This window comes from Dipodomys merriami, unplaced genomic scaffold, assembly GCF_024711535.1.
Source record: "Dipodomys merriami isolate MVZ:Mamm:240054 unplaced genomic scaffold, mDipMer1.0.p SCAF_11, whole genome shotgun sequence".
NCBI classification, from domain to species: domain Eukaryota; kingdom Metazoa; phylum Chordata; class Mammalia; order Rodentia; family Heteromyidae; genus Dipodomys; species Dipodomys merriami.
The window spans coordinates 28,559,224-28,582,913 of record NW_027202382.1 but is presented as its reverse complement, the minus strand read 5'-3'; the positions used below and the strand labels follow the sequence as shown (position 1 = coordinate 28,582,913).

Sequence of the window (23,690 nt, the reverse complement as noted above, 5' to 3'; positions counted from 1 at the left end):
TTGAGCAAAAGAGTTCAGGGACAGCACCCAGGCCCTAAGTTCAAGCCGCATGACCAGAAAAAAAAAAAAAAAAAAAAAAAAAAAAAAAAAAAGGAAAAAGGAAAAAGGAAAAAGGAAAACAAATGTAGTAAAAAGATTTCAGATTTTTTTATTTTATTTTATTTTTTTGGTCCGGTCGTGGGGCCTGAACTCTGGGCCTGGGCACTGTCTCTCAGCTCTTCAGTTCAAGGCTAGCACTCTACCACTTGGGCCACTTCCGGCTTTTCTCTTTTTGCTTATGTGGTGCTGAGGAATCGAACCCAGAGCCTCATGCATGCAAGGCAAGCACTCTACCACTGAGCCACCTTCCCAGCCCCTAATATTTTTTTTTCCCCAGTAAAATGTAATCAAATTATGTGCAATCCCCAAAGAGTCACAAACAATATAAAATATATTAGAGACACACACGTATAAAATTACCCTTAATTACTACAAAGAAACATAACAAAATACTTGTTTACACAAACTGCCATGCTACTCTGTAAATTTAATTCCATTTTTTGCAAACTTCATGATTTGCGAAACCTTTACTAAATACTTCAAAATCATTTACTTTCAATTTTTAAAATTGTTCATGCTTAGTTATATTCATTATTAGTACAGTGGTCTTCAGATTCTGAGGTTAGGGAACATTCAAATATCAGAATTTCTGAGGCACACTTCCAAAGGATGGGGTTACATCTTCATTCATCCCTGTCTATTAGATAGCTACCCCTTTACCATCATATGCCTGTCTTACAGTTTGGTTTGGGTTTTTTGTTTGTTTTTGTTGGTCCTGGAGCTTGAACTCTGGGCCTAGGCGCTGTCCCTCAGCTCTTCAGCTCAAGGCTAGTGCTCTACCACTTGAGCTACAATGCCACTTCTGATTTTCTGGTAGTTTGTTGGAGATAAGAGTCTCACAGACTTTCCTGCCTAGGCTGGCTTTGAATAGTGATCCTCAGATCTCATCCTCCTGAGTAGCTATGATTAGAGGCATGAGCCACCAGCACCTGGTTTTGGGTTGGTTTTTGAGGCACAGTCTTCACCTTGTAGCATAGGCTGTCCCAGAACTCCCAATCCTCCTGCCTCTGCCTCTGTAGTGCTGAGATTACAGCCTGTACCACTTTGCCTGGCCTGTAAATCTCTCTTTACTGTCCTGAACTAGACACTAACAAAGAAAAGTTCTTGTCTGCTTTAGTAAACAAGAACCTTTTCCAAGAGCTACCTGAATATAAATTACTAGTGTTACCCTTTAAATCAAAGTAGAGACACTTACACTTTACATATTATACAACTCAAAGACTCGTTGAACTCAATTTCTTTCTTTTTTTTTCCTGATATCCAGAAAATACTGTTTCCTCTACAACTTCAAAAACAAGTTATCTGCCAGGTGCTGGTGGCTCCCATTTGTAATCCTAGCTACTCAAGAGGCTGAAATCTGAGGATCTCAGTTCAAAGCCAGTATGGGCAGCAAAGTCCGTGAGACTCATCTCCACCAATTAACCAATAACAACAACAACAACCAAAAAAAAAAAAAAAGGCCAGCAGTAGAATTGTGGCTCAAGTTGCAGAGCACTAGCCTGGAGCGAAAAAGCTCAGGGACAGTACTGAGGCCCTGAGTTCAAGCCCCAGGACTGGCACAAATAAACAAAGACAAATTATCCTATATGCCTAGCACTATACCCACATGAATCTATTTAATCTTCATGACAGGCACATTCTTACTATTATCACCATTTTGTAAATGTGGAAACAAAAGCACAGATGTCAAACACTTATAAAGACCAGATGTAAGATTTACAAGGACCAAAGACAAATCTTAACCCAGACAATCTAGGTCAAAGTCTGCTCTTAACCAAGGAACTTGACAAAAGAATTCGTTGACACCATAGTTGTAAAAATGGTTTAAGAATTTGGAAGCTTTACATTAAATATCTTTAAATTTAATTTTCTGAAAATATCATTTTTATGATAAAAATCAGGTAAATTGCTGACGGTTTACACCTGTAATTCTTCATACGCAGGAGGCTTAGATCTGAGGATTAAGGTTTAAATTCAGCCCAGACAGAAAAGGCCAGGAGACTATTATCCCCAATTAACCACCGAAAAGGCCACAAATGGAGTTGTGGCTCAAGAAGCCTTCAGCAAAAAAGTGCAGGGGGCAGCACAGAGGCCCTAAGTCAAGCTCCAGGACCAGCACACGAGCACGCATGCATACACACCCCCACCCCACAAAAGATTAGATAAATCATTAATCTCACACACATACACACACACACACACAAATCACTCAAGTACTAGACAGCCTCAGATTGAATGGTGATGGAACATACAAATACCATCAAATGGAATTAAAAGTTCAAATTCTTCATTTTTGCAGAAAATTTCTTCATTTATAAAACAGGAAATAAAAACTGGCTTAAACACATGAAGATTAATAATTAAAACCAGACAACTCCTTATTCTAAGACACCGTTGCTCACCCACCAATATAGTCAAGTGACAATCAATTTGGGAAGTATCTAAAGGTGCTTGGTTTCTAAAAGCTAATATAAAGCACCCTGGTCCTGAGTTCAAGCCCTAGTACTGGCACAAAAACTAAAACAATAAAACAAAGGCAGAAAGATTATTCTTTCTTGTTTCTACTTGAATAGTTCTACACAGTCCACTCTCCTCACCCCACTACCGATTAGTTACCCCTCGATCCTCTTGCTACTCTCTACTTCAATCTGTTGTGGCCTTAACTTCTTTGCTTCTAGAACATATCAAGTTCATTTCCAACTGGCTACTTGCCCTTTACCTCAAATGTTCTCCTCCACATACTCAATTATCAAGGCGTCCAATTACTTTCTTACTTTCATGGTAATACTACCTAAAATGTAATAGTCATTATTTCTTGTTTTTTTTTTTCTCATCAGGTAGCTCTTAAATGGTATTTTAGTCATTTATCTTGTTCAGTCTCTGTTTTCCCTATCCAGAGTTCTATAAAAGCAAGTATTTTTTCACTGCTGACTTTCCAGAACCTAGAAAAGCACTCAATATGTGGCAACTGCCCAGTAAATATTGTCTATGGAATAATTTCTATAATAATCATTTTAAATGGTCATATCCAATTCCATGGAGGATTTACCTAATGCTTCTTCTATTAGTAATAAACATTCTGGTTATTGCCAATCTTTTACTGTTATAAATAATGCTTTAGCAAAGAGATCAGCAAACTTTTACTTTAGAGGGTCTAGTAGTAAATATTTTCTTCTTTAAAAGGTCTCTATCAAAACTACTCAATTCTGCCACTATAGCACAGAAATAACCACAGACAATGAAATGAACAGTTCTAGGCCTCAGCAAGCCAGACTTAACTTGATCACTGAACATTTTTCTTTTCTTTCCCATTAGGAGAATTGCTGGATAAATTGCTACAAATATACTTATAATTCTTGAAACATTCTGTCAAATTGCTTTTCAAAAGAACTGGGACATTTAGTCATGGTGGTGGGAGTATAAATTGATACAACTTGAAGAAGCAGGCAGTTCTCCTACAAAGGTGGACATATGTAGGAGCAGAGTGCTGACAATGTCCTGCTTATTCATCTAAGTTCTACTCACATAAAACAAAAATCAACTGTACAGTTCGATACAGATGGGGTGGGAGAGGGAGATTTGGTGCTGGTAAAAGGGGCTTGGACTCAGGGCCTGGACATTATCACTTAGCTTTTTTTTGTTTGGTCAAGACTGGTGCTCTACCACTTGAGCTATTCCTCCAATTCCAGCTTTTGAGTAGTTAATTGGAGGTAAGAGTCTCACAGACTTTAATGCCTGGACTGACTAAACTGCAACTCAGATCTTGTGTAGTTAGGGTTACAGGCATGAGACAATTGCACCTGGATATATACCAATTTTAAAAGAAAAAAATATCATAATCCTATCAGCAACATACATGAGAATAACTTTCTTCCTTATTTCTTCCCCTTGATCAGCAATAACTATGATTTCATTTTAAATTATGCTAATTCGATATGGATTTTAAAAAAAGAGTTTCTGATTCTTAGCAATCAAGAGACTAAGATTGGAGGGTTACAACACAGATGGGCAGCAGGGGCTAGCCAGCCAGACCTTGTCTTGGCAGTTAAACAAGCAGCTTTACACTGCCAGAATACTTTGTTTAATTACCAAGCAGGCTGAACATTTAATCCTCTTCTATAAAAACATTTTTTTGAGTGCCAATATTGGGGCTTGAACTCAGAGCCCCTGCATTCTCATTTAGTTTTTTCACTCAAGGTCAACTCTCTATCACTTAAGACACACTTTCTTTTCATATCTCTAACAAAATTAATTTTGTTTTTTTTTGGGTCCGGTCGTGGGGCCTGAACTCTGGGCCTGGGCGCTGTCCCTCAGCTCTTCAGCTCAAGGCTAGCACTCTACCACTTGAGCCACAGTGCTACTTCCGGCTTTTTTTTTTCCGCTTACGTGGTGCTGAGGAATCGAACCCAGGGCCTCATGCATGCAAGACAAGCACTCTACCACTGAGCCACCTTCCCAGCCCTTGTTTTTGTTTTTATGCCAGTCCTAGGGCTTGAACTCAGAGGTTGAGTATTATCCCTGAGCTTTTTCTCTCAAGGCTAATGTTCTACCACTTGAGCCACAACTCCACTTTCAGCTTTTTTTGCTGGTTAACTGGAGATAAGAGTTTCACAGACTTTCTTGCCTGGCCTGGCTTTGAACCATGATCCTAAGATAGCTGCCTCCTGAGTAGCCAGGATTACAGGCATGAGCCACCAGCACCAGGCTAATTTTGGTTTTTCGAAGTTTTTTGGTTTTTTTTTTTGGTTGGACATGGGGCTTGAACTCGGAGCCTGTGCACTATCACTGAGCCTCTTTGTGTTCAAGGCTAGTACTCTACCATTTAGGCCACAGAGCCACTTCTGGTTTTTGAGTGGTTTTTGACCACTTCTGGTCAGTTGGAACTTTTCTGCTCAGGCTGGCTTTGAACCATGATCCTTAGCTCTTAGCCTTCTGAGTAGTTAGGATTACAGGCATGCGCCACTGGCGCCAGGCTTTATTTTTTAAAGTAAATAAATAATAATTACTAACAATTCCACAGTACAAACAACTTACTGTCATGCATCTAGAACAAAGACCATAAATTTCAAGGAAGTAAGCGAGAAAGGAAAGCTAGTCTCTAACCTACAGCTACCAAAGTGAAACCTGTTGCCTGATGCTAACATTCAGGCAGATCAAAGGGAAAAAAAAACTAGACTAAAAAAATTGTTCTTTTATGGTAGATGTTTTAATGTTTCTAAATGATTTGCAAATACTTTAGTGTCTTCTTAAAGTTACATTTCACAAGTGGAAAGCTGGTCGCTCATGCCTGTAATCCTAACTACTCAGGAGTCTGAGATCTGAAGCCAGCCCAGGCAGTAAATTCTATGAGACTCCAATTAATCACCAAATAAAGCTGCAAGTGGAGCTGTATGGCTCAAGTGGTAGAGCACTTGAGCACTTGCCCCATATATTTCACATATAGTTGTCTAATTTTCCTTCTGGGTGATTACATCCTTTCCAGTATAAAAGTATTACCGAGGTCCAATACCACATACCTTTGCTTTCTGTGTTATTTCCAAGTATGATAACATATCCTTTTGGACCCTAGAGCCATTAGCATTACCAGTATGAAATGTTATGTTACCAGTATGAAAAAGCTCTCCAATCATTTAAGTCTAAGTCTGAGAAACAAACTTAAATACTGTTGTATAATTTGTCTTTCTTCAGAAAAACCTATTAAACTCTATTGGCACTAGATACAAAGTAAAATTCCAAAATTTGCATTTTTAGTACTTTTGATTTCTTGACCTTTTATTTGAATTTGAGACTAAGCTTTACCAAACAACAGAATTTACACAGTAACTAACCAACCACAGTCCTCATTATGGAATCTATGCAGTGCATTTGTTACCTAGGAAACTGACTGGAGCACAGGCAGAGTGCAATTTTAGTCTAGCAAAAGAATTCTCCAATCATGCTGGTAAATAAAGTCCATAAATCAACTAATCAGGAGTAAAGTCAAGAAGCATCACATAAGAATTAAGCTCTATGAAAACTTTTTTTAAAAGAAGAAAGAAAGAAAGAAAGAAAGAAAGAAAGAAAGAAAGAAAGAAAGAAAGAAAGAAAGAAAGAAAGAAAGAAAGAAAGAACGAAAACCTGTAGGGCTTCTTTTGGCAACTATGTAGATCTCTTAAGTAAATATTATGAGCCAGTTTCTTTACAAACACAACTGTCATAAAATAAAACTGTTCAAAATAAATGGCTTCTCTCCAATCTTCAGCTTCTTTATTTTTGACAGTATGTAAGAGAGAAAGCTTCTTTAGAGCCAGCCTCATACATCTGGTACCAGAATATTAATCCAAGTATGAATTCTGCATTTTCAGCAAGCAACACAGGCATGTGCTGTTCTTAAACAATGCAGGATGATAAAGGCTGCAACAAGAGGTCACTGTCCACCCTTCCCAGCCTGCCCTGCATCCCAACCAGGCCTGGAAAAACTGCATGAAACTCATAGATCTACTATAAGACTAAAGTTAGTACTTTCTGCTTTCTATTTGAGTATTACAGATACTAAAACTAAACATTTGGAGGTCTCAACTAACACTAAGTGTCCATTTTGTTTCCTTTAATGATATATCATGTTTGATAATTAACCAACAGGAAAATGCTAGACAACTCTATAGATTTTAAAACCTATTAAAATCAACTATAGACAGTATAGTGTTTACAAAAAACCCTGTATTTTAAAATTTAATTTCATATAAATTCAAATTTTCTCAAAGTAGCATTTTTTATCACAATGTAAAAAGTAACAAAAAAATTCAATCATGAACAATGAAAAGAAAAAAATATATGCCTTCTTGACCATCAGCTCACTAAAAGGGGAAAATGAAAATCTGTACACTTCTCTGGAATGTTTCTTATTACACTAAAATATTACTTCCAACTGCACAAGGAAAAAAGTGAAACAAAAATACAAAACCCTACTTATCAGTCAAAAACAAACAGAAAGCTAGGAACTGCCTTTAAGATCCCACAAAGACACTCCTGTGCTGACCTGAAAAGCAATTTCTTAATATAGGCAATAGTGTGTAAATGTTTAGTTTACATAGTGACTCTTTGTTAAATCTTATCATCACCACTGACAGACTGGCAAATGCATAAACAAGCAATTCAATTTGTTAGCTTATCTTTTTTAGTACTTCGACCAGCTAGATGGAATTCTGAGTGGTCTTGAATTCTTTTTTCCAAGCTAAGGCCAAACTTAATTTCATTATTTTTCCTCTTTGGAGTCTTCATAATGGAAAGGGGAGGAGAGCATAGGTCAAGAGCCACACACTACCAAAGCCACACACTAAGCTCTGAGCCTTTGCACAGACTTTAAATTTATTTACCTACACTGAAAGTCACTAAGGGAACTAATAAAATATGACCAGCTTAAAAGGGACTTACTCTACCATTTTTACACGAAGTCTATTCTAGTTTTCAAGTAAAATGTGTACAAATGTGTTGTCTGGGTATTTTTAAAAGTAGGCATAATATTAATGTACTAATGATCTGAAGCAAGAATCTACAACGTAATTTTTTCCTAGAAAAAAAATCACTATTTTAAGTATATTAAACATCTTTCTGCAATGACAAAAATTTACTTTGCCTAAATACATTAAATTATGTATATTTCTGATGAATTTCCATGTCTGATAGAAATCAACACGAATATTTTTCCACCAAGAAAACACTTGAAAAATGAAAACCTCCACTTTCTCCAAATGACTGTACCTGTAATTGTCTTGGTGCTTCTCAAAGCTGCTTAAAAAAAGAAAAAAGAAAAAGAAAATCTCTCTGGTAAATGCCAGGTTTATATTTATTAATAAATTCTTGGAGTAGGCCTGACTACTTTTGAGAAGTGAGCAGGCCGAGATTAACACAAAATTATAACCTCAGACCTACATAAAAATTCTGAAGCTGTAAAATTGGTTTTTAAGATGGTTTATTGTTTGAATGCAATTGTTCATTTAAAAAAAGTATGATAAATCAAAAATATAATTCCACAGTAATTTTCAAAACAAAAATTCCAACATACACAACAACCCAATTTTGGAGTCATAAGCATAGAATACATAAAAGGCACATAGAAAAAAAACCTGAAAAGCATAATCATGCGGGTGATGGGATAGTCAATTCTAACATTCATGTTCTTCTCATACATAATGAAAGACTTCCTATCTTAAACCAGCAAAAGAAAGGTTCTAGCCTGAATGGAAAGCTACCCTCCCACATGAAAGCAACCCCTAGGGGACTCACAGGTTAGCAGTTGACTTCCCGGGGAGAACATTCTTTTTCAATGCTAATCCTAAAACCCCGTAGTCTGGGTGAGTGGGGAGAGAAATCAAAACTTTACTCCACACCTTCCAAACAAATATATGCATTACTGTAAACACACGCACACACACAGCCGTGTTATTTTTACCCTTTACATCCCTATCTAACCTTTAAAATAACAGTAATTTTTTCAAAAGCCTAGCAACTAGGAAAGAAAAAAAACAAACAAACACAAAACACACCGTGATTCTGGCCAGCCCCACCTCCTTCCGCCCGGCACACTACGTCTGTTGATGTATTTGATAACAAACACAAATCACTGTGCGCAGCCTCAGATGGGGGCGGAGTGGGGGGCGCCCAGCGCCTCCGGGAGAAAGCCCTCCTCCGCTAGAAACAATAAATAGGGGAGCCCAGCGGCGCACGTTCCTGCACACACGCCCCACCACGCGCCTCGGGGAGCCTCCCGCGGAGGGGAGCGAGTCGTGCACGGCCCCAGAACCACCTCAGACTTGCAAACTAACAGGCACGTCTTCTCTTCCCCCTTTGCAGCTCCGACAAGACCCCGGCCGCGGACCCCGACGACGCAGCGCTGGCCGTGGACCCCGAGCCCCCCCCACTCCGCCCGCCGCGCGCCGGGGTCTCCGCCCCCCCATACGCCCCCTCCCCATCCCCTCCGCCGACGTCCGGCCGCGCGGGTCCCCGGCCCTCACTCCCGCCGCGCTCCCCTGAGGAGAAACAAAAGGAGGGTTCGGCGGGTCACGGCGCGACCGCCCCCACACAAAGAGGCGTCCCCGCCCGGGCCGCCGCGTCTGCGCGCTCGTCCCCGCCCCGCGCGCGGGCTCTCACCCACCTGCAGGTGTCTGTGCGTCTGTCCATAGGAACGCGAGCGACGGGGCGGCCTGTGGGAGCCCGGCTGCCGGGGGCTGGACGGGGCGGGACGCAGGGAGGGAGGAGGACGGGCGGACGGCGAGCGGCCAGAGGGCCGGGCACCGAAGGCAAGTGGAGCTGGGAAGGCGGCGCGGCCCGGCGGACGGCGGCGGGGGAGCCAACCGGGCTCGGCCACCGCGCGCGCCGCTCCGTGCGCCCGGAGCTGGGCGCGCTCGGCTTGGAAGCGCGCTGGGCGGGCGGTGGGGGGCGGGGCGCGGGTGGGGGCGGGGCCGGGCGCAGGGCGGGGGCTCGGACCCGGGGCTCCAGCCCGCACCGGAAACGCGCCGTGGTCTGTGAGACCCACAGGAAGTGTGTAACGACACCTCCTACCACACACGCACGGGGCTCGCGGGCGGCGCTGCCCGGAGGTGGCGCGGGCCGCCCTCGTGCCGCGCACACGCAGCGGTCGCCACGCTGGGCCGTGGGGGCGTGGGACCCCTCCCCCCAGCCCCTGCCCGCCGCTTCCGAGCTCCACACACCTCCACCCACACCCAGAGAGCAGGCTACTTGCTCCTCTCGGGAGCGAGGTGACACCTGTTATCACACACCGAGCTGAGTCCCCTCCGCACCCAGGGAGGTGACTGAACACCAACATACTCCAAATTACTCCGTGCCACCCCACAGAAACCGCTGCCCGGTGGAGGTGCCTAACGTCCAGCTGCAGCAACACCCACCCAGCCCTGCTTAAGTCAACCTAAAGCTGGCCCAGACGAGTGGTCCTGCACGCCAGGGACACAAGAACACCCTTGGGACATCCTGTGCGACATGGCACAACAGAGGTGAGGCTGCACCTTTAACAAACACTTATTCTTTATTTTCATGTTGGTGCTGGGCTTGAACTCTGGGCCAGGGCGCTGTCCTTTTAGCTCAAGGTTAGCACTCTACCTCTTCTGGCTTCTTGCTGGTTTACTGGTGATAAAGAGTCTCACTGAGTCAGATAAATATGAGTGTGTGTATACGTATATTGTGTATAGTTTATACATGTACATATGTAATAAATACATCTAAGTACATATATACCAATATATAATATACATAGAGCGCCATGCCTCCAGCCCCTTTTTGCATTGGTTATTTTCCAAGTAGAGTTTGGTTTTATGCCCAGGAGGGGAGTAACAATGAGAAACACACCCTTGCATCTAGTCATGGTACTTTCCTAATAGCCATTCAGTGAGACCGAGTCAAACTTTTTTTTTGGTCGGTCATGGGGCTTGAACTCTGGGCCTGGGCACTGTCAGCTCTTCAGCTCAAGACGAGTGCTCTACCACTTGAACCATAGCGCCACTTCCTGTTTTCTAGTGGTTTATTGGAGTCTCATGGACTTTCCTGCCAGGGCTGGCTTTGAACCGTGATCCTCAGATCTCAGCCTCCTGAGTAGCTAGGATTACAGGCGTGAGCCACCGGCGCCCAACTGGAATCAAGCTTTTTGACAGCATTAGTCTCAAAGCACCATCTGATTTTTGCCTCCCAAGTAGCTAGGATTATTGGCTTGAGCCACTGCCCAGCTCAGGATGATATTCTTAACGTTTTCTGGTGTTAACACTCCCCTTTGTCTAGGCTGAATGTTTAAAAATATGCATAAATATTTTTCACAAACTGATGTCTATACAAAATAACACCACTCTACACACACAGTTCATTGCTACACATTCCAAAGATGTAATCCTGTGAAGAAACTGGCACCTTTGTGCACTGCTGGTGGGACTATAAGGAGTAATCGCCATGTAAAACAGTATGGAGGGGGGTTACAATTACATGGGCAAGATAATGAGTACATTTCTTGTCAAGCATTGTAGCCTCCTCCTTTGTTTCCTCTTCCCATCCCTTCCCATCCTCCCCCCTGCCCCTCCCACCTAATCCTCCCCGCTACCCCTCCCCTCCGCCCCCAAGTTGTAAAGTTCATTTTTCGACATAGACATAACGATTTGTACATCTCAACAGTATGGAGGGTCCTCAAAAAAAACTAGAAGTGTAATAATCATGTGAACCATGCTCCAGCAGACTTACTTCTGAGTATGTATCCAAAAGAGTTGAAGGCAGGGTCTTAAAGATAAGTCAGTGTATGCACAATATGTAAAAAGGTGAAAGCAATCTAAGTGTCAGTTGACAGATAAATGGATAAAATGTTACATATACTTACAATGGACTATTCAGCCTTAAAAATTCTGGGTGTAATCTGTAATCTTAATTGTTTTGGAGGTTGAGATCTAAGAATCAAGGTTTGAAGCCAGACTGGGCAGAAAGGTCTTTGAGACTTATCTCCAAAAAGCTAGAAGTGGAAATGTGGCTCAAGCAGTAGAGTGCCAGCCTCGAGGAAAAGCCAAGCAAGAGTTTAAAGCCTTGAGTTTAAGAGCAAATATTGACACACAGCACACACAAAAAAGTAATGTCAAATGCTGCAACTTCCTTGAATTTGGGGGACATTATTCTAAATTAGTCAGTGGCAGAAAGACAAATACTGGATGATCCCACTTACCTGAGGTATCTACATGTTCAAAATAATGGAAACACAAAGTAGAATAGTGGTAACAAGGAGGGGGTGGAATATGGAAAGTTTATACTCAGTGGAATATGTTTCACTTTTTGCAAAATGAAAAAGTTCTAGAGATCTAAATTGAAATATAGAGATCTAAGTTTAAGTATATACACTATTTTTGTTTTATTTTTACCACATTAAAAGTATATGCATATGTATATATGCGTGTACATATATGCATTCTTGTGGCAACTTGGGGGTATAGTGTTAAGCAAATTAACTCACTGAGAATTATAAAAGCTGCTTATAACTACTAGAGAACAATCTAGTCAACCAATCCTTGAGAGTTCAACAGTAAGGAAGAAGGAAATATCTTGAAGTGAATATTACATTCCTAGCCACTTTTTCTTGTTGAGAGCATTGCCAATTTGTGATGAGTATAGAAGCCACAGACAGAGTAGCTTTTGGAGTTTGGGACAGTCTCATTGGGCTGAAGACATAAAATTTATATGTCACTCTGTTGAGACACCTAAGCCTTTGTCAGGCCAAGGTCCTAGACGATGTAATTATAGTAATGATACACACACCTGTAATCCAAGCTAGATGGAACATACAGGTTGTGTGTGGAGGCTGGTTGGAGGCTGGTCCAGGACAAAAGCAAAAGTGCAAGACCATTAAAAAAAAAAAAGAAGAAGAAGGATGGAAACATGTTAAAATATTTGCCTAACAAGCTGCAAAAGGCCCTGAGCTCAAACATCAGTGCCACCAAAATAAAGTATCACTTTGCCATTCTCCTCCAAAGCACTTGTGGATTCCTAATCTAAAAAAAAAAAAAAAAAAAAAAAAAAAAAGCACAAAAAGCCATGAAGTGAAGCAGAAAGCAAACTGCTAAGAGGAAAAAAAAAATAAGTGGAAATCTTTGTATCATGGTATTGTGGAAATTAAATAGGAAGGAAGGGCCCTTGTAAACATGAGTTTCAGTTGTAACTCTTAACAACTATATACACTGGAAACAAAAGCAAATCTGAAATAGTCCGACCAGTACCTAAATAGCCTTGTACTACCTTAGTCTCTGGTTGGATCAAGATGAATTTCAAATATTCTGTTTTCCTGCCAGAAAAAAAAAAGCTCTTGGGCTGGGAAGTTGGCTCAGTGGTAGAGCTCTCGCCTTGCATGTTTGAGGCCCTGGGTTCGATTCCTCAGCACCACATAAGCAGAAAAAAAAAGCCGGAAGTGGCGCTGTGGCTCAAGTGGTAGAGTGCTAGCTAGCCTTGAGCTGAAGAGCTGAGGGACAGCACCCAGGCCAAGAGTTCAGGCCCCACGACCGACCCAAAAAAAAAAAGCTCTTTAGTGGACTTCAGTAGAAGTGCTTTATAATTTTTCATAAATAATATCTGGGACTCCACCAAATATTACCAAACATGCCAAGAAAAAAACAAGCTTAATACAAACCAGGACAAAAAAAGACAATGGAATCATAGGTACATGTTCCAGATATCCTAGTTATTAGCTAGAACCTTTAGAATACCTATAATATGTTCAAAACACAAGTAACAGAATGGACAATTTCACTAGAGAATTAGAATTTCGTAAGAATCAAATAGAGCTATCAAGGAAATTAGATCAAAACTACAGCAGAATACCACTACACATCCACCATGATGTTTATAAAAAAGACAGTACTAAGCCTTTGTGATGGAAAATCAACTCTTGTTCAGTTCTTAGTGGGACAGTAAGATGGTGCAGGTATTTTAGAAAGTAGGCAAGTCTTCAAAAGGCTAAACACAAAATTACCACAATCCAGCAGCTCTCCCCATAGGCATATATAATCAAGAGAAATGACCATATATGGCAGCACAAAGACTTGTACATGAATATTCACATCAGTACTGTTCATACTAGCTATAAAATAGGAAGATCCCTTTGGATTTTAAGACAACAAAATCTAAGTTGACAATAAAAAAAATTGATTTAAGAAAAAAAAATGTTTTCTTAAAACAGTCTCATCAAGTGGTAGAACACCAGCCTTGAATGAAAAATCTAGGAGATAGCACCAAGACCCTGAGATCAAAGCCTCAGGAGTAGCACTAAAAACTAAAACTATAGAAAGAAAATATTTATAAGCAGGGAATTTTTTTTATAGGTTTCAATTTGGGGATATGTGGAGTCCTTGGGATGAGGAATAAAGTGTTTTTTGTGTTTGTTTTTGCTCTTCCTGGGGCTTGAACTCTGGGCCTGTGCGCTATCCTTGGGCTTCTTTTGCTCAAGGCTAGCACTCTACCACTTGAGCCACAGTACCACTTCTAGCTTCTTCTAGGACTAATTGGAGATAAGAGTCTCACGGACTTTCCTGCCTGGGTTGGCTTCCAACCTCAATCCTCAGATCTCTGAATAGCTAGGATTACAGGCATGAGCCACCCACGCCAGGCAAGAAAGTCAGTTTTAACTATGCCCAAGGTGACAAGGTACAATGGGCTTCAAACAGCTAAGTCAGGCCAAAAAAACTGATGTGGAAGCAGCAAGTATATCATATAAATTGACAATGACACAATGCTACGATATGGATGAACTCCGAAAACATTAAGGATTGAAAAGCCAGTCATGATGGTTATATTAACACCCAGGATAGGCAAATCAACAGCAAGAGAAAGTTTACTGGGGGTTGCCTATAGCCAAGAGGTTTTAGTGACAATGTGAGTGAGATAAATGCTACTGGAGTACAGTTCCTTTTATGGTTAATAAAAATGTGATGACATGGTTGATTAACTGTGAATATAACTAAAACCCAGTGAATTATACACTGTAAGAAGAAAATGGTATGCATGGTATTTATATGTCAACAAACTGGTTTGGTTGGTTTTCTGAGAAAGTCTCACTATGATGTTAAGACTGGGATGTCCATTCTCACCATCAGTAGTCACCACTATACGTGAGCCTAACAGTACAATACAACAAGAAAAAGAAACAAAGGTACAGTAAATAAGAAGAGATAAAATTATCTTTATTGGCAGTTACCATGATTATATATTTTAAAAAAAACCCTGCAAAATCTTCACATAAAGCTAAAACTAGTTAAGTGGATGTAAGGCCTACTTATAAATTTTATTATATTTCTATGTATTAGCAAAGAAAAATTAAAAACTGAAATTCGAAAAGCTATTTCAAATAGCATCAATAACATGAAATGTTTATGGGTAAGTTTTTTTGTAAAAATCCTACATGCAAATATTTTATACGTAAACCCATAAAACACTGCTGAAGCCGGGCGCCAGTGGCTTATGCCTGTAATCCTTAGCTACTCAGGAGGCTGAGATCTGAGGATCAACGTTGGAAGCCAGCCTGGATAGGAAAGTTCATGAGACTCTTATCTCCAATAAACCACCAGAAAATTGGAAGTGGCACTGTGGTTCAAGGGGTAGAGTACTAGCCTTGTGCTGAAGAGCTAAGGGACAGCACCCAGGGTTCAAGCCCCCCCCCCCCCCCGCAAAAAAAAAATGCTGAGCAAAACTAAAGGCCTGAAAAAAAGAAGAGAGATACTACAAGTTGAGCATTCCTTATCTGAGTTGTCTTTGAGGGAGGACAAACATGAGAAGAAGCTGCATACAGAGCTAATTTTACTGCTTGACCTGGTTGGTTGTTCACCATATACTTTTCCTGAAAGAGAATGAGATATAAGGCATAGAGGAATCTGTCAGAATATAAAGAACACAATGCCATAGAATTTAATAAAATATATTTGATTCAGCTAGCTGCTTTAATTATGTCAAGTTTTATAGATAAATTCTACTTTTTTTCTAGAACATGTGTATTCTTGAAAATAATAAGGAAGACAATGAGCATTAGATTTTTAACTGTTGAGCTTTTTTTACTTTTTCAGCATAGTCAATATTTTTGTTTCTTTTCCTTCACAGTCTGGAATTCATCTGATTCATCAGTTTTTCCAATTTGATTGCTAGAGCCATGTTTCCTTTAATCTTCAATTTTCCAGACATAAATGCCATTGTTGGCTTTAGTTTCCCTAGAATGAGAAAAATGAGAGAAGGCAAAGCAACCATTAGTGACCCAAAGATGTACTCTTTCAAAAATATGCATTATAAAAATAATTTCCTTGAGTTATATAAATGTCAGAAGCATACAAATTTCTACTACAACATTTTTATCAGTATATCTAGGGAGTCTCAATCCCTGACTTAGATGCTTACAATATCCTGTATATGAGGGATTACATAAAAAATGATCAGCAAAAGATTATGGAAAAAAGCTAAAGACATATTTCTTACAGTACACTAAAAGAAACATGACCCTAAGATGAATTCTGGTAAATAAGTAGTATGTATTTCAGTAAAATTTCCAATTTGTTATAGATCATTCAACTTTTAGTTATTTCAAGTTTAACTTCAAGAAATTGAGGACTATGGGCCTGACTCAAGTATGGTAGAGTGCTTTCCTAGCAAGCAGTAGGCTCAATTATTCAATCCTCAATACTGGGGGTGGGGAGGGGGAATAAAAGAAGAAAGGGAGGGAGAGAAAAAGGTAGGGAAAGACAGAAAATCCACAAATACAGAGAGAAAAGGAAATTACATGTTTGATAAAGAACATGCATCAACAAAGAAATGTGGTATGTATATGTATGTGTGTATGGGAATTTTATTCATCCATTGGGAAGAATAATATGTCATTTGCAGGGAAATAGATGGACCTGGAAAAAATTATATTAAGTGAAATAACTCAGGCTCAGAGATACAAAGGGCACATGTTTTCTCTAATCTGTGGAAATTAGATCTAAATTATAAACATATATGACAACATATACAGGGTCATATACACACAACAACTTGACTTAAGTATGTTATACACAGTATGGTATTCCAATGGTGTGACTCCTTTGAACAACTGACAGTTTAATGGAATGAATACCAGGAAGCTGAAACATGAGTTGTCAGAAGAAGAGGGAGGTCAAGAGGCAGGAGAGCAGACACATGCAAAGAGGAAGGGTGGGTGAATACAGTCATAATAGCCAACATACATATGTGAAAATGGAGCAGTTAACTTGAGGTGGGGTTGGGAGAAATGGAGGAGAACAAGGTAAGGGATGACAGTGATCAAGGTACATTGTACTCATAAATTGGTATTTTGAATTAAAATCCCTTTGTACCACTACGTAAAAATAATAAATAATAAAAAGAGCATGCATCCAATCTAGACATGGAGATGTGAATCAAATGTTAAAGCACCTGCTTAGAAAGCATAAAGCAAGTGCTAGTACTGCCAAAAAGAAAAAAAAGGACATGCATTCTGAATATAAATATTTTATATATAGAAAATATATCTTTATAATGATATGTTTAGTATCTCTAAGTATGTATATGATAAAATCTGTATGTTCATAGTTATATAAAGATAAGAATATCTAATCATATTAATCAATACTATGACAATCACAATCTCTTATAATTCAATAGACAACTCAAATGAGCAAAGGCTATGAATACATAGCTCACCAAATATAAATAGCCATCAAACATATGAAAAGATGTTCAACATCATTAATAATTAATAACATATATTAAAATGACATGAGATCTCCACACACACCCATTACAATGGCTAGAATAAAATGGCAATCATAAGCATTGGCGACCATGTAGAGAAACTGGAACCTTCATGAATTGCTGATGGGAATGTAAAAATAGTCACTTTAGCAAACCATTTGATAATTTCTTAAAAAGTTAAAATCAACTTGCTACATGTAAAATTTCTACTCTAAGAAATCTACCCACAAAGAATGAAAGCATCTATCTACACAAATGTATGTATAAGAGTGTTCAGAGCTGGGTGCAGGTGGTTCATGCCTGTAATCCTAACTACTCAAGAGGCTGAGATCTGAGGACTGCAGTTCAAAGCATGCTCAGGCCAAAAGTTTGTGAGCCTTATCTCTAATTAACCACCAAAAGCCCCCCTCCCACCCAAAAAAAGCCAGAAGTGGAGCTGTGGCTCAAAGTGAAAAAGCTCAGGGACAATGCCCCCCTCCACACAAAATGTTCACATACAAAAAAGAAAACAAAAACACAATGTTGGTCTGGCAATATTCATAATAGTCCAAAACCTGAAACAATTCAAATGCTCATAAGCTGGAATGTGGATAAACAATATGGGATAAATTCAACCTCAACGATGCTGTTAAAAACAAATTTAAAAAAATAGCTGTAAGGTGAAACAGAGGAGGAGGCTACAATGCTTGATAAGAAATGTACTCATTATCTTGCTCATGTAATTGTAACCCCTCTGTACAGTATTTTCACAATAAAATTTTTTTTAAAAAATAGCTGTTTAGCACAGTATAACAATGGTGTGTGTGTGTGTGTGTGTGTGTGTGTGTGGGTGGGTGGGTGGGTGGGTGGGTGGGTGCACGCGCGCGCACGCACACACACGCAGGAGGAGCAGATAAAGAAATTACAAAAAGACTGGGTCTTGCTATGTTGCCCTATCTGGCCATGAACTCCAGGACTCAAGCAGTCAAGCCTCAGCCTTTGAATAGCTAGGCTGATAGGCACTTGCCACTAAAACCATCTCAATTTCTTTTCTATCTTACTGCTTTATTACACAATGGCCTCTACTGGTCTAAAGGAGAGATTATGATAATTTGAATCCTAGTTGCTTAAGGATGTTATATTTATAATATATTCTATTATATATTTACGCATAGAAATGGCAGTGATTTCTGAAGAGACTTATGCTTATGATCTAAATTATGCCCATTTGAAGAAAAGCAGATAAGATAAATAGGATGAAAGTATGTAAGAAGGAAAAGCAAATTTGCTACCCATCTATAAAGTGTTGCTTACAAAATACACCTCATAATTACTAATGTATTTTGAACAGTTCATATGGCTGGCTGAACCACTTAGTTAATGCAACAACATATCTATTATTTCAAGTTAACACTCTATGACCAAAAGGTAAATTAAAGAAGCCATGATTCAACTTAGGAGGTCAGTCAGAACAGCACTGAGAGGAGGAATTTTGGTGTTCACATTGATTTAAATCCTGGCTCCATCATTTACACATTCACTATCTGACCTTGGGTTTGTTATTTAGTTGTTCATAAGTGTTTCAGTTTCTACTTCTACAAAATGGTGAAAATATTTTATCTCAAAGGACTGCTGAGTATATTTCTTAATTCACAACAATCATATAGTAAATATTAGATCAAATTAATGTTTTAGTTTAAATGTTGACAACAGTTTTAAGTAGTTTTTAAGTTAAAGAATTTGTTGTGTTTGTCCTTGCTGGTCCTGGGCCTGTGCACTGTCCCTGGGCTCCTTTTGCTCAAGGTTAGCTAGTACTCTACCACTTGAGCCACTGTGCCATTTCTAGCTTTTTCTGTGATTAATTGGAGATAAGAGTCTCATGACCTTCCTGCCTGGGCTGGCTTCAAACTGCAATGTTCAGATCTCAGCCTCCCGAGGAGCTAGGATTTCAGGTGTGAGCCACAGGCACCCAGCTTAAAGAATATAAGATGCATGTTTACATACATTCATTGGGTGTTAAGTATATCTAAAGTACCATTTCAGTTCTATGAAGAAATAGTTTTGAAGAACTAAAATTAATTAGACTGTAACACTGAAAGATACAATGTCCAATGGGAAAAAATTATCAAGTAAAATTGGTATCATGTTTTATAAGCATATATATACATTTATATAAATTGGTATGTACAAGTATATATACTATTTAGAAGTATGTAGAAGTACACATGCACATACATATATATTTAAAGTCAATTTTTCAGTACTGTGGTAAAATATTATGTACAATGGAAAAATGGTATCTTGTTTTATAAGCAATTTTTGTATAATTAATATTTAACACTACTACAAAAAAGGATTAAGTTAGGACATCTTGGTCATTGGGGCATCAAAGACAGATAGGCTTGGACATCCTGATATCCTTGATTAGAACTGGAATTCAAGAGTACAGAATATACTGTGATCCTGTTTGTCAAGATTAAAACAGAACAAAGTTTGAATAACATTTGTGATTCATTACATGAAGGATTCCTTATAGTGCTTTGAAGTGCTGCTTCTGACTTTTTCCAAATTGAGTCAATTAACTTACCAGTTAGAGTAGTATTCTAAGAATAAAAGTACAACAAATTACTCTTTAAATTTCTCTGGCACTGTCAATGGACAGAATAGAAAGAAAATCATGCAAAAAGTTTCTCTGGTTAGGCCTTCCCCAGAAGACAGGTTCACTGGGCTGGGGCAGAAGGCTGCATCCACTTCCTATTCCAGTACCTGGCAAGTTGGAAGCAGGACTTTGCCCTCAGTAAGTGAGGTGCTGACTCCTGCACCTTTGGTCTCCATGGAGTTACTGGAAATATGGTGTCTTAGTTCAGCTAGCAGAATGAAGCCCACTTAGGAATCTCTGAATTCTCTCTCTGCTTCCAATGTTACATTGTTAGCTTCTGAGTCATGTAAAAACAATACAAAATAAAACAAAGAGCAAGACCTAACAGCTACTCTGTGATTGTTGGATGAAGTAGAAATGACAGTAGAGGCAAGATTAACTATAGCCTCAAAAGACTGTGTTCTTTAACACAGACAGCAGCTATAATTCCACTGTTAGGAACAGTTATGAGTCTCAATTATTTGGAAAGGAATAAAATAAAATATTTTAAAATCATTAAAAAATTTTTCTGAACAAGCCAGGTATTGTGGTACATGTCTATGATCCCAGCTATTTGGGATACAGGAAAGTTGTGAATTTGGAGCTGGCCTAGACAAAGTTAGTGACAAGACTCTTCCTCAAAAACAGTATACAGCTAGGCACTAGTGGCTCATGCCTGTAATCCTAGCTACTCAGGAGGCTGAGATCTGAGGATCAAGGTTCAAGGTCAGCCCGAGCAGGAATGTCCGTGAGAATCTTATTCCAATTAATCACACAAAAAAAAAACTAAAAGTGGTGTACTGGAGCTCAAGTGGTATAGTGCTAGCCTTGAGCAAAAGAAGGTTAGGAACAGCACCTAAGCCCAGAGTTCAAGGCCCAAGATGGCAACAAGACAACAACAAACAAGTAAAAGGGTTAGAGGCATAACTCAGGTGGTAAATACTTGCCCAGCATGTACAATGTCCTGGGTTCAGTTGCCAGTACTGCAAAAAATAATTTCCCTGAGCAATAAGTGAACTTACAAAATTGAAAACTTACCTGAAAACATTTTGACAAAATCATCAGTAGTCATACTCATCACTACATCTGCCCGATCTGAGGGCTCTCCATGTCCCACATACCCACCCTTGGTTTTCAGATCAAGAAACCAAGTGCCACCATCTTCACCTATACAGAAACAAACATATGGAAATAAACAATAATTATCAAGATCAGAATAATCTTCCAATATCCTGCTTCTCAGGGTACAACCTTTAGGCCTCTATCAATCATATTCAACCAATATTTACTGAGAACTTACTATGTTCCTGGTACAATACTAAGTTTTGAAAGCCCTTTGATAAACAGAAAAAACATGTTCTCACAAGAGCCTGGAAGTGGAAGATGATATAGGAGTATACTAATATGGAAGCAAGACACCTACAAATTCATGCAGACAGAACAGTGGGACTAGAGGTTAAAGGGGAGTCACTGTTTAATGGAACAGAAAGTGAATTTAGGATAATGAAAAAGTTCTAAAGGCTGGGCGCCAGTGGCTTACACCTATAATCCTATCTACTCAGAAGGCTGAGATTTGAGGATTGTGGTTCAAGACCAACCCAGGCAGGAATGTCTGTGAGACTCTTATCTCCAATTAACCACCAGAAAACTGGAAGTGGTGCTGTGGCTCTAGTAGTAGAGCGCTTGCCTTGAGCTGAAGAGCTGAGAGAGAGCGCCCAGGCCCAGAGTTCAAACCCTACAATGGACAAAAAAAAAACTAAAGTTCTAGAGAAGGAGAGTGCTGATGGTTGCATGGCAGTGTGAATGTACATACTACTGAATCACACATTTATAAATATTTAAAATGTATTTTACTTATGTCTCGTATATTTTATGTATATTTTGCCACAATAAAAAAAAAAAAACTAGCCAAGCCATAACTATAATTCCAGTACAGGAGCAGAGGCAGGAAGACTGTCAATGAGTTTGAGGCCAGCATGGGATCCATATTGAAACTGGTACTATATAGACATTAAAGCTTAGGGTAGCCGGGAGCTGGTGGCTCACGCCTGTAATCTTAGCTACTGAAATCTGAGAATCGCAGTTCAAAGCTAGCCCAGGTAGGAAAGTCCATGAGACTCTTATCTCCAATAAACCACCAGAAAACCGGAAGTGGCACTGTGGCTTAAGTGGTAGAGCACTAGCCTTGAGCTGAAGAGCGCCTAGACCCAGAGTTCAAGCCCCACGGCTGATAAACAACAACAACAACAACAACTTAGGGTACACTGAATGAAAACAGCTATATTGGGCAGAAAGGAGGAAAGGACAGGACCTATGCAGATTGATTTATATTTTCTGGCAGGAAGACAAAGCAGTTTCTGTATGTAGGCATCTCAGAAGGTTTAAAAAGTAACCACTGTGGGAAATGAGGCAGTAAGTGAGAAACACAGTATTTAAATCCCATATAAGAAAGGACAATGATGACTTTCTCCCGTACAGACCCACTAGGTGGCGTGTTTCTTCCTCCACCAAGACTTAGCAACCTGGGACCATTACAGGCCAGGGGCAATATGATTTACACAAAACTAGTCTTCTGACAGCTGATCACATAACAGAGTCCAACAAGTTTAGAAGAGTGACTAAGCAATAGACCACAGATTCCAAGGACAAAAAGGAAGCAAAAGCCAGGTGCTGGTGGCTCATGCCTACAATCTTGCCTACTGAGGAGGCTGAGCTCTGCGGATGATGGTTTGAATCCAGCCCAGGTAGAAAAGATTGTAAGACACTTTTTTTTTCTTTTTTCTTTTCTTTTTTGGCCAGTCCTGGGGCTTGAACTCAGGGCCTGGGTACTGTCCCTGAGCTTCTTTTGCTCAAGGATAGTACTCTACCACTTGAGTCACAGCACCACTTCCAGCTTTTTCTGTGTTTGTGGTACTGAGGAATTGAACCCAGGGCTTCATGAATGCTAAGTAAGCACTATTCCACTAAGCCACATTCCCAGCCCAAGACTGTAAGACTTTTATCTTCATTTAACCAGCAAAAAAGCCAAAAATGGAAGTGTATCTAAATAGTAGAATGCCTGCCTTGAGTGAAAAACTAAGCTATAACCACCAGGCCGAAGACCTAGGATTAGTCCTAGGTTTTCATACCTGCAGGATCATTACTCAGCCCTAAGCTATATAACAAACCCCTTTTTATATTTTGAGAAAGAACTCAGGCTGGCCTCAAAGTTTCCATAAACCTGCCTTAGGGATTATAGTCATGTGCCAAGGTATCAGGCCTAGTTCTTAAAACTACCACTAAACTGTGTTCATTTTATAATATGTAGGAAAACTATTAAGTTTTTAACAGCTGGCTACATTCAAGTTATCAAAAGATAACTTAAGGGACCCGTGGTTGATACATTATCGAGTTACCCTACCTGTCAATGCATATATACCTGTCTATATAAGATTTCCCATCCATTTCACATGCCAAGGAGATATTTAACATTTGAAGTATATGCAATGAAATTGTATTTTCCATTTATCCCTATGCACTGATTCCTATTATCCTTCAATGTTTTCCTATACTTTTTTTTGTTTTGTTTTGTTTTGGTCGGTCATGGGGCTTGAACTCTGGGTCTGGGCGCTGTCCCTCAGCTCTTCAGCTCAAGGCCAGAATCCTTCAATGTTTTCATTCAAGATCTTGGATCCAGTGACCTTTAGGTAGTCACTACCGGAGGCTGAATTTATTCCAGAAGAAACATCCCACTGTA

At 39.7% G+C, this 23,690-nt stretch overlaps 2 protein-coding genes across 4 annotated transcripts in view; both read right to left on the bottom strand.

Annotated features, from left to right (window-relative positions):
• The window catches only part of Kiaa1958 (KIAA1958 ortholog), a 135,970-nt gene extending 126,648 nt beyond the window's left edge, over positions 1-9,322 (bottom strand). Inside the window, exon 1 of one of the 2 annotated variants that reach the window (XM_070011773.1) lies at positions 9,233-9,322. The gene's annotated coding sequence lies outside the window, so the exon portion shown is untranslated. The remainder of the gene's footprint in view (positions 1-9,232) is intronic. The other variant, XM_070011782.1, reaches the window with a different exon arrangement.
• Positions 9,323-15,501: 6,179 nt separating this feature from the next.
• The window catches only part of Hsdl2 (hydroxysteroid dehydrogenase like 2), a 50,504-nt gene continuing 42,315 nt past the window's right edge, over positions 15,502-23,690 (bottom strand). For both annotated transcript variants that reach the window (XM_070011749.1, XM_070011759.1), the window contains 2 exons: positions 20,993-21,121; positions 15,502-15,803 (listed from right to left, as the gene is read on the bottom strand). In XM_070011749.1, coding sequence (XP_069867850.1) covers positions 15,691-15,803; positions 20,993-21,121 — 242 coding nt within the window. In that variant the 3' untranslated portion in view covers positions 15,502-15,690. The remainder of the gene's footprint in view (positions 15,804-20,992; positions 21,122-23,690) is intronic.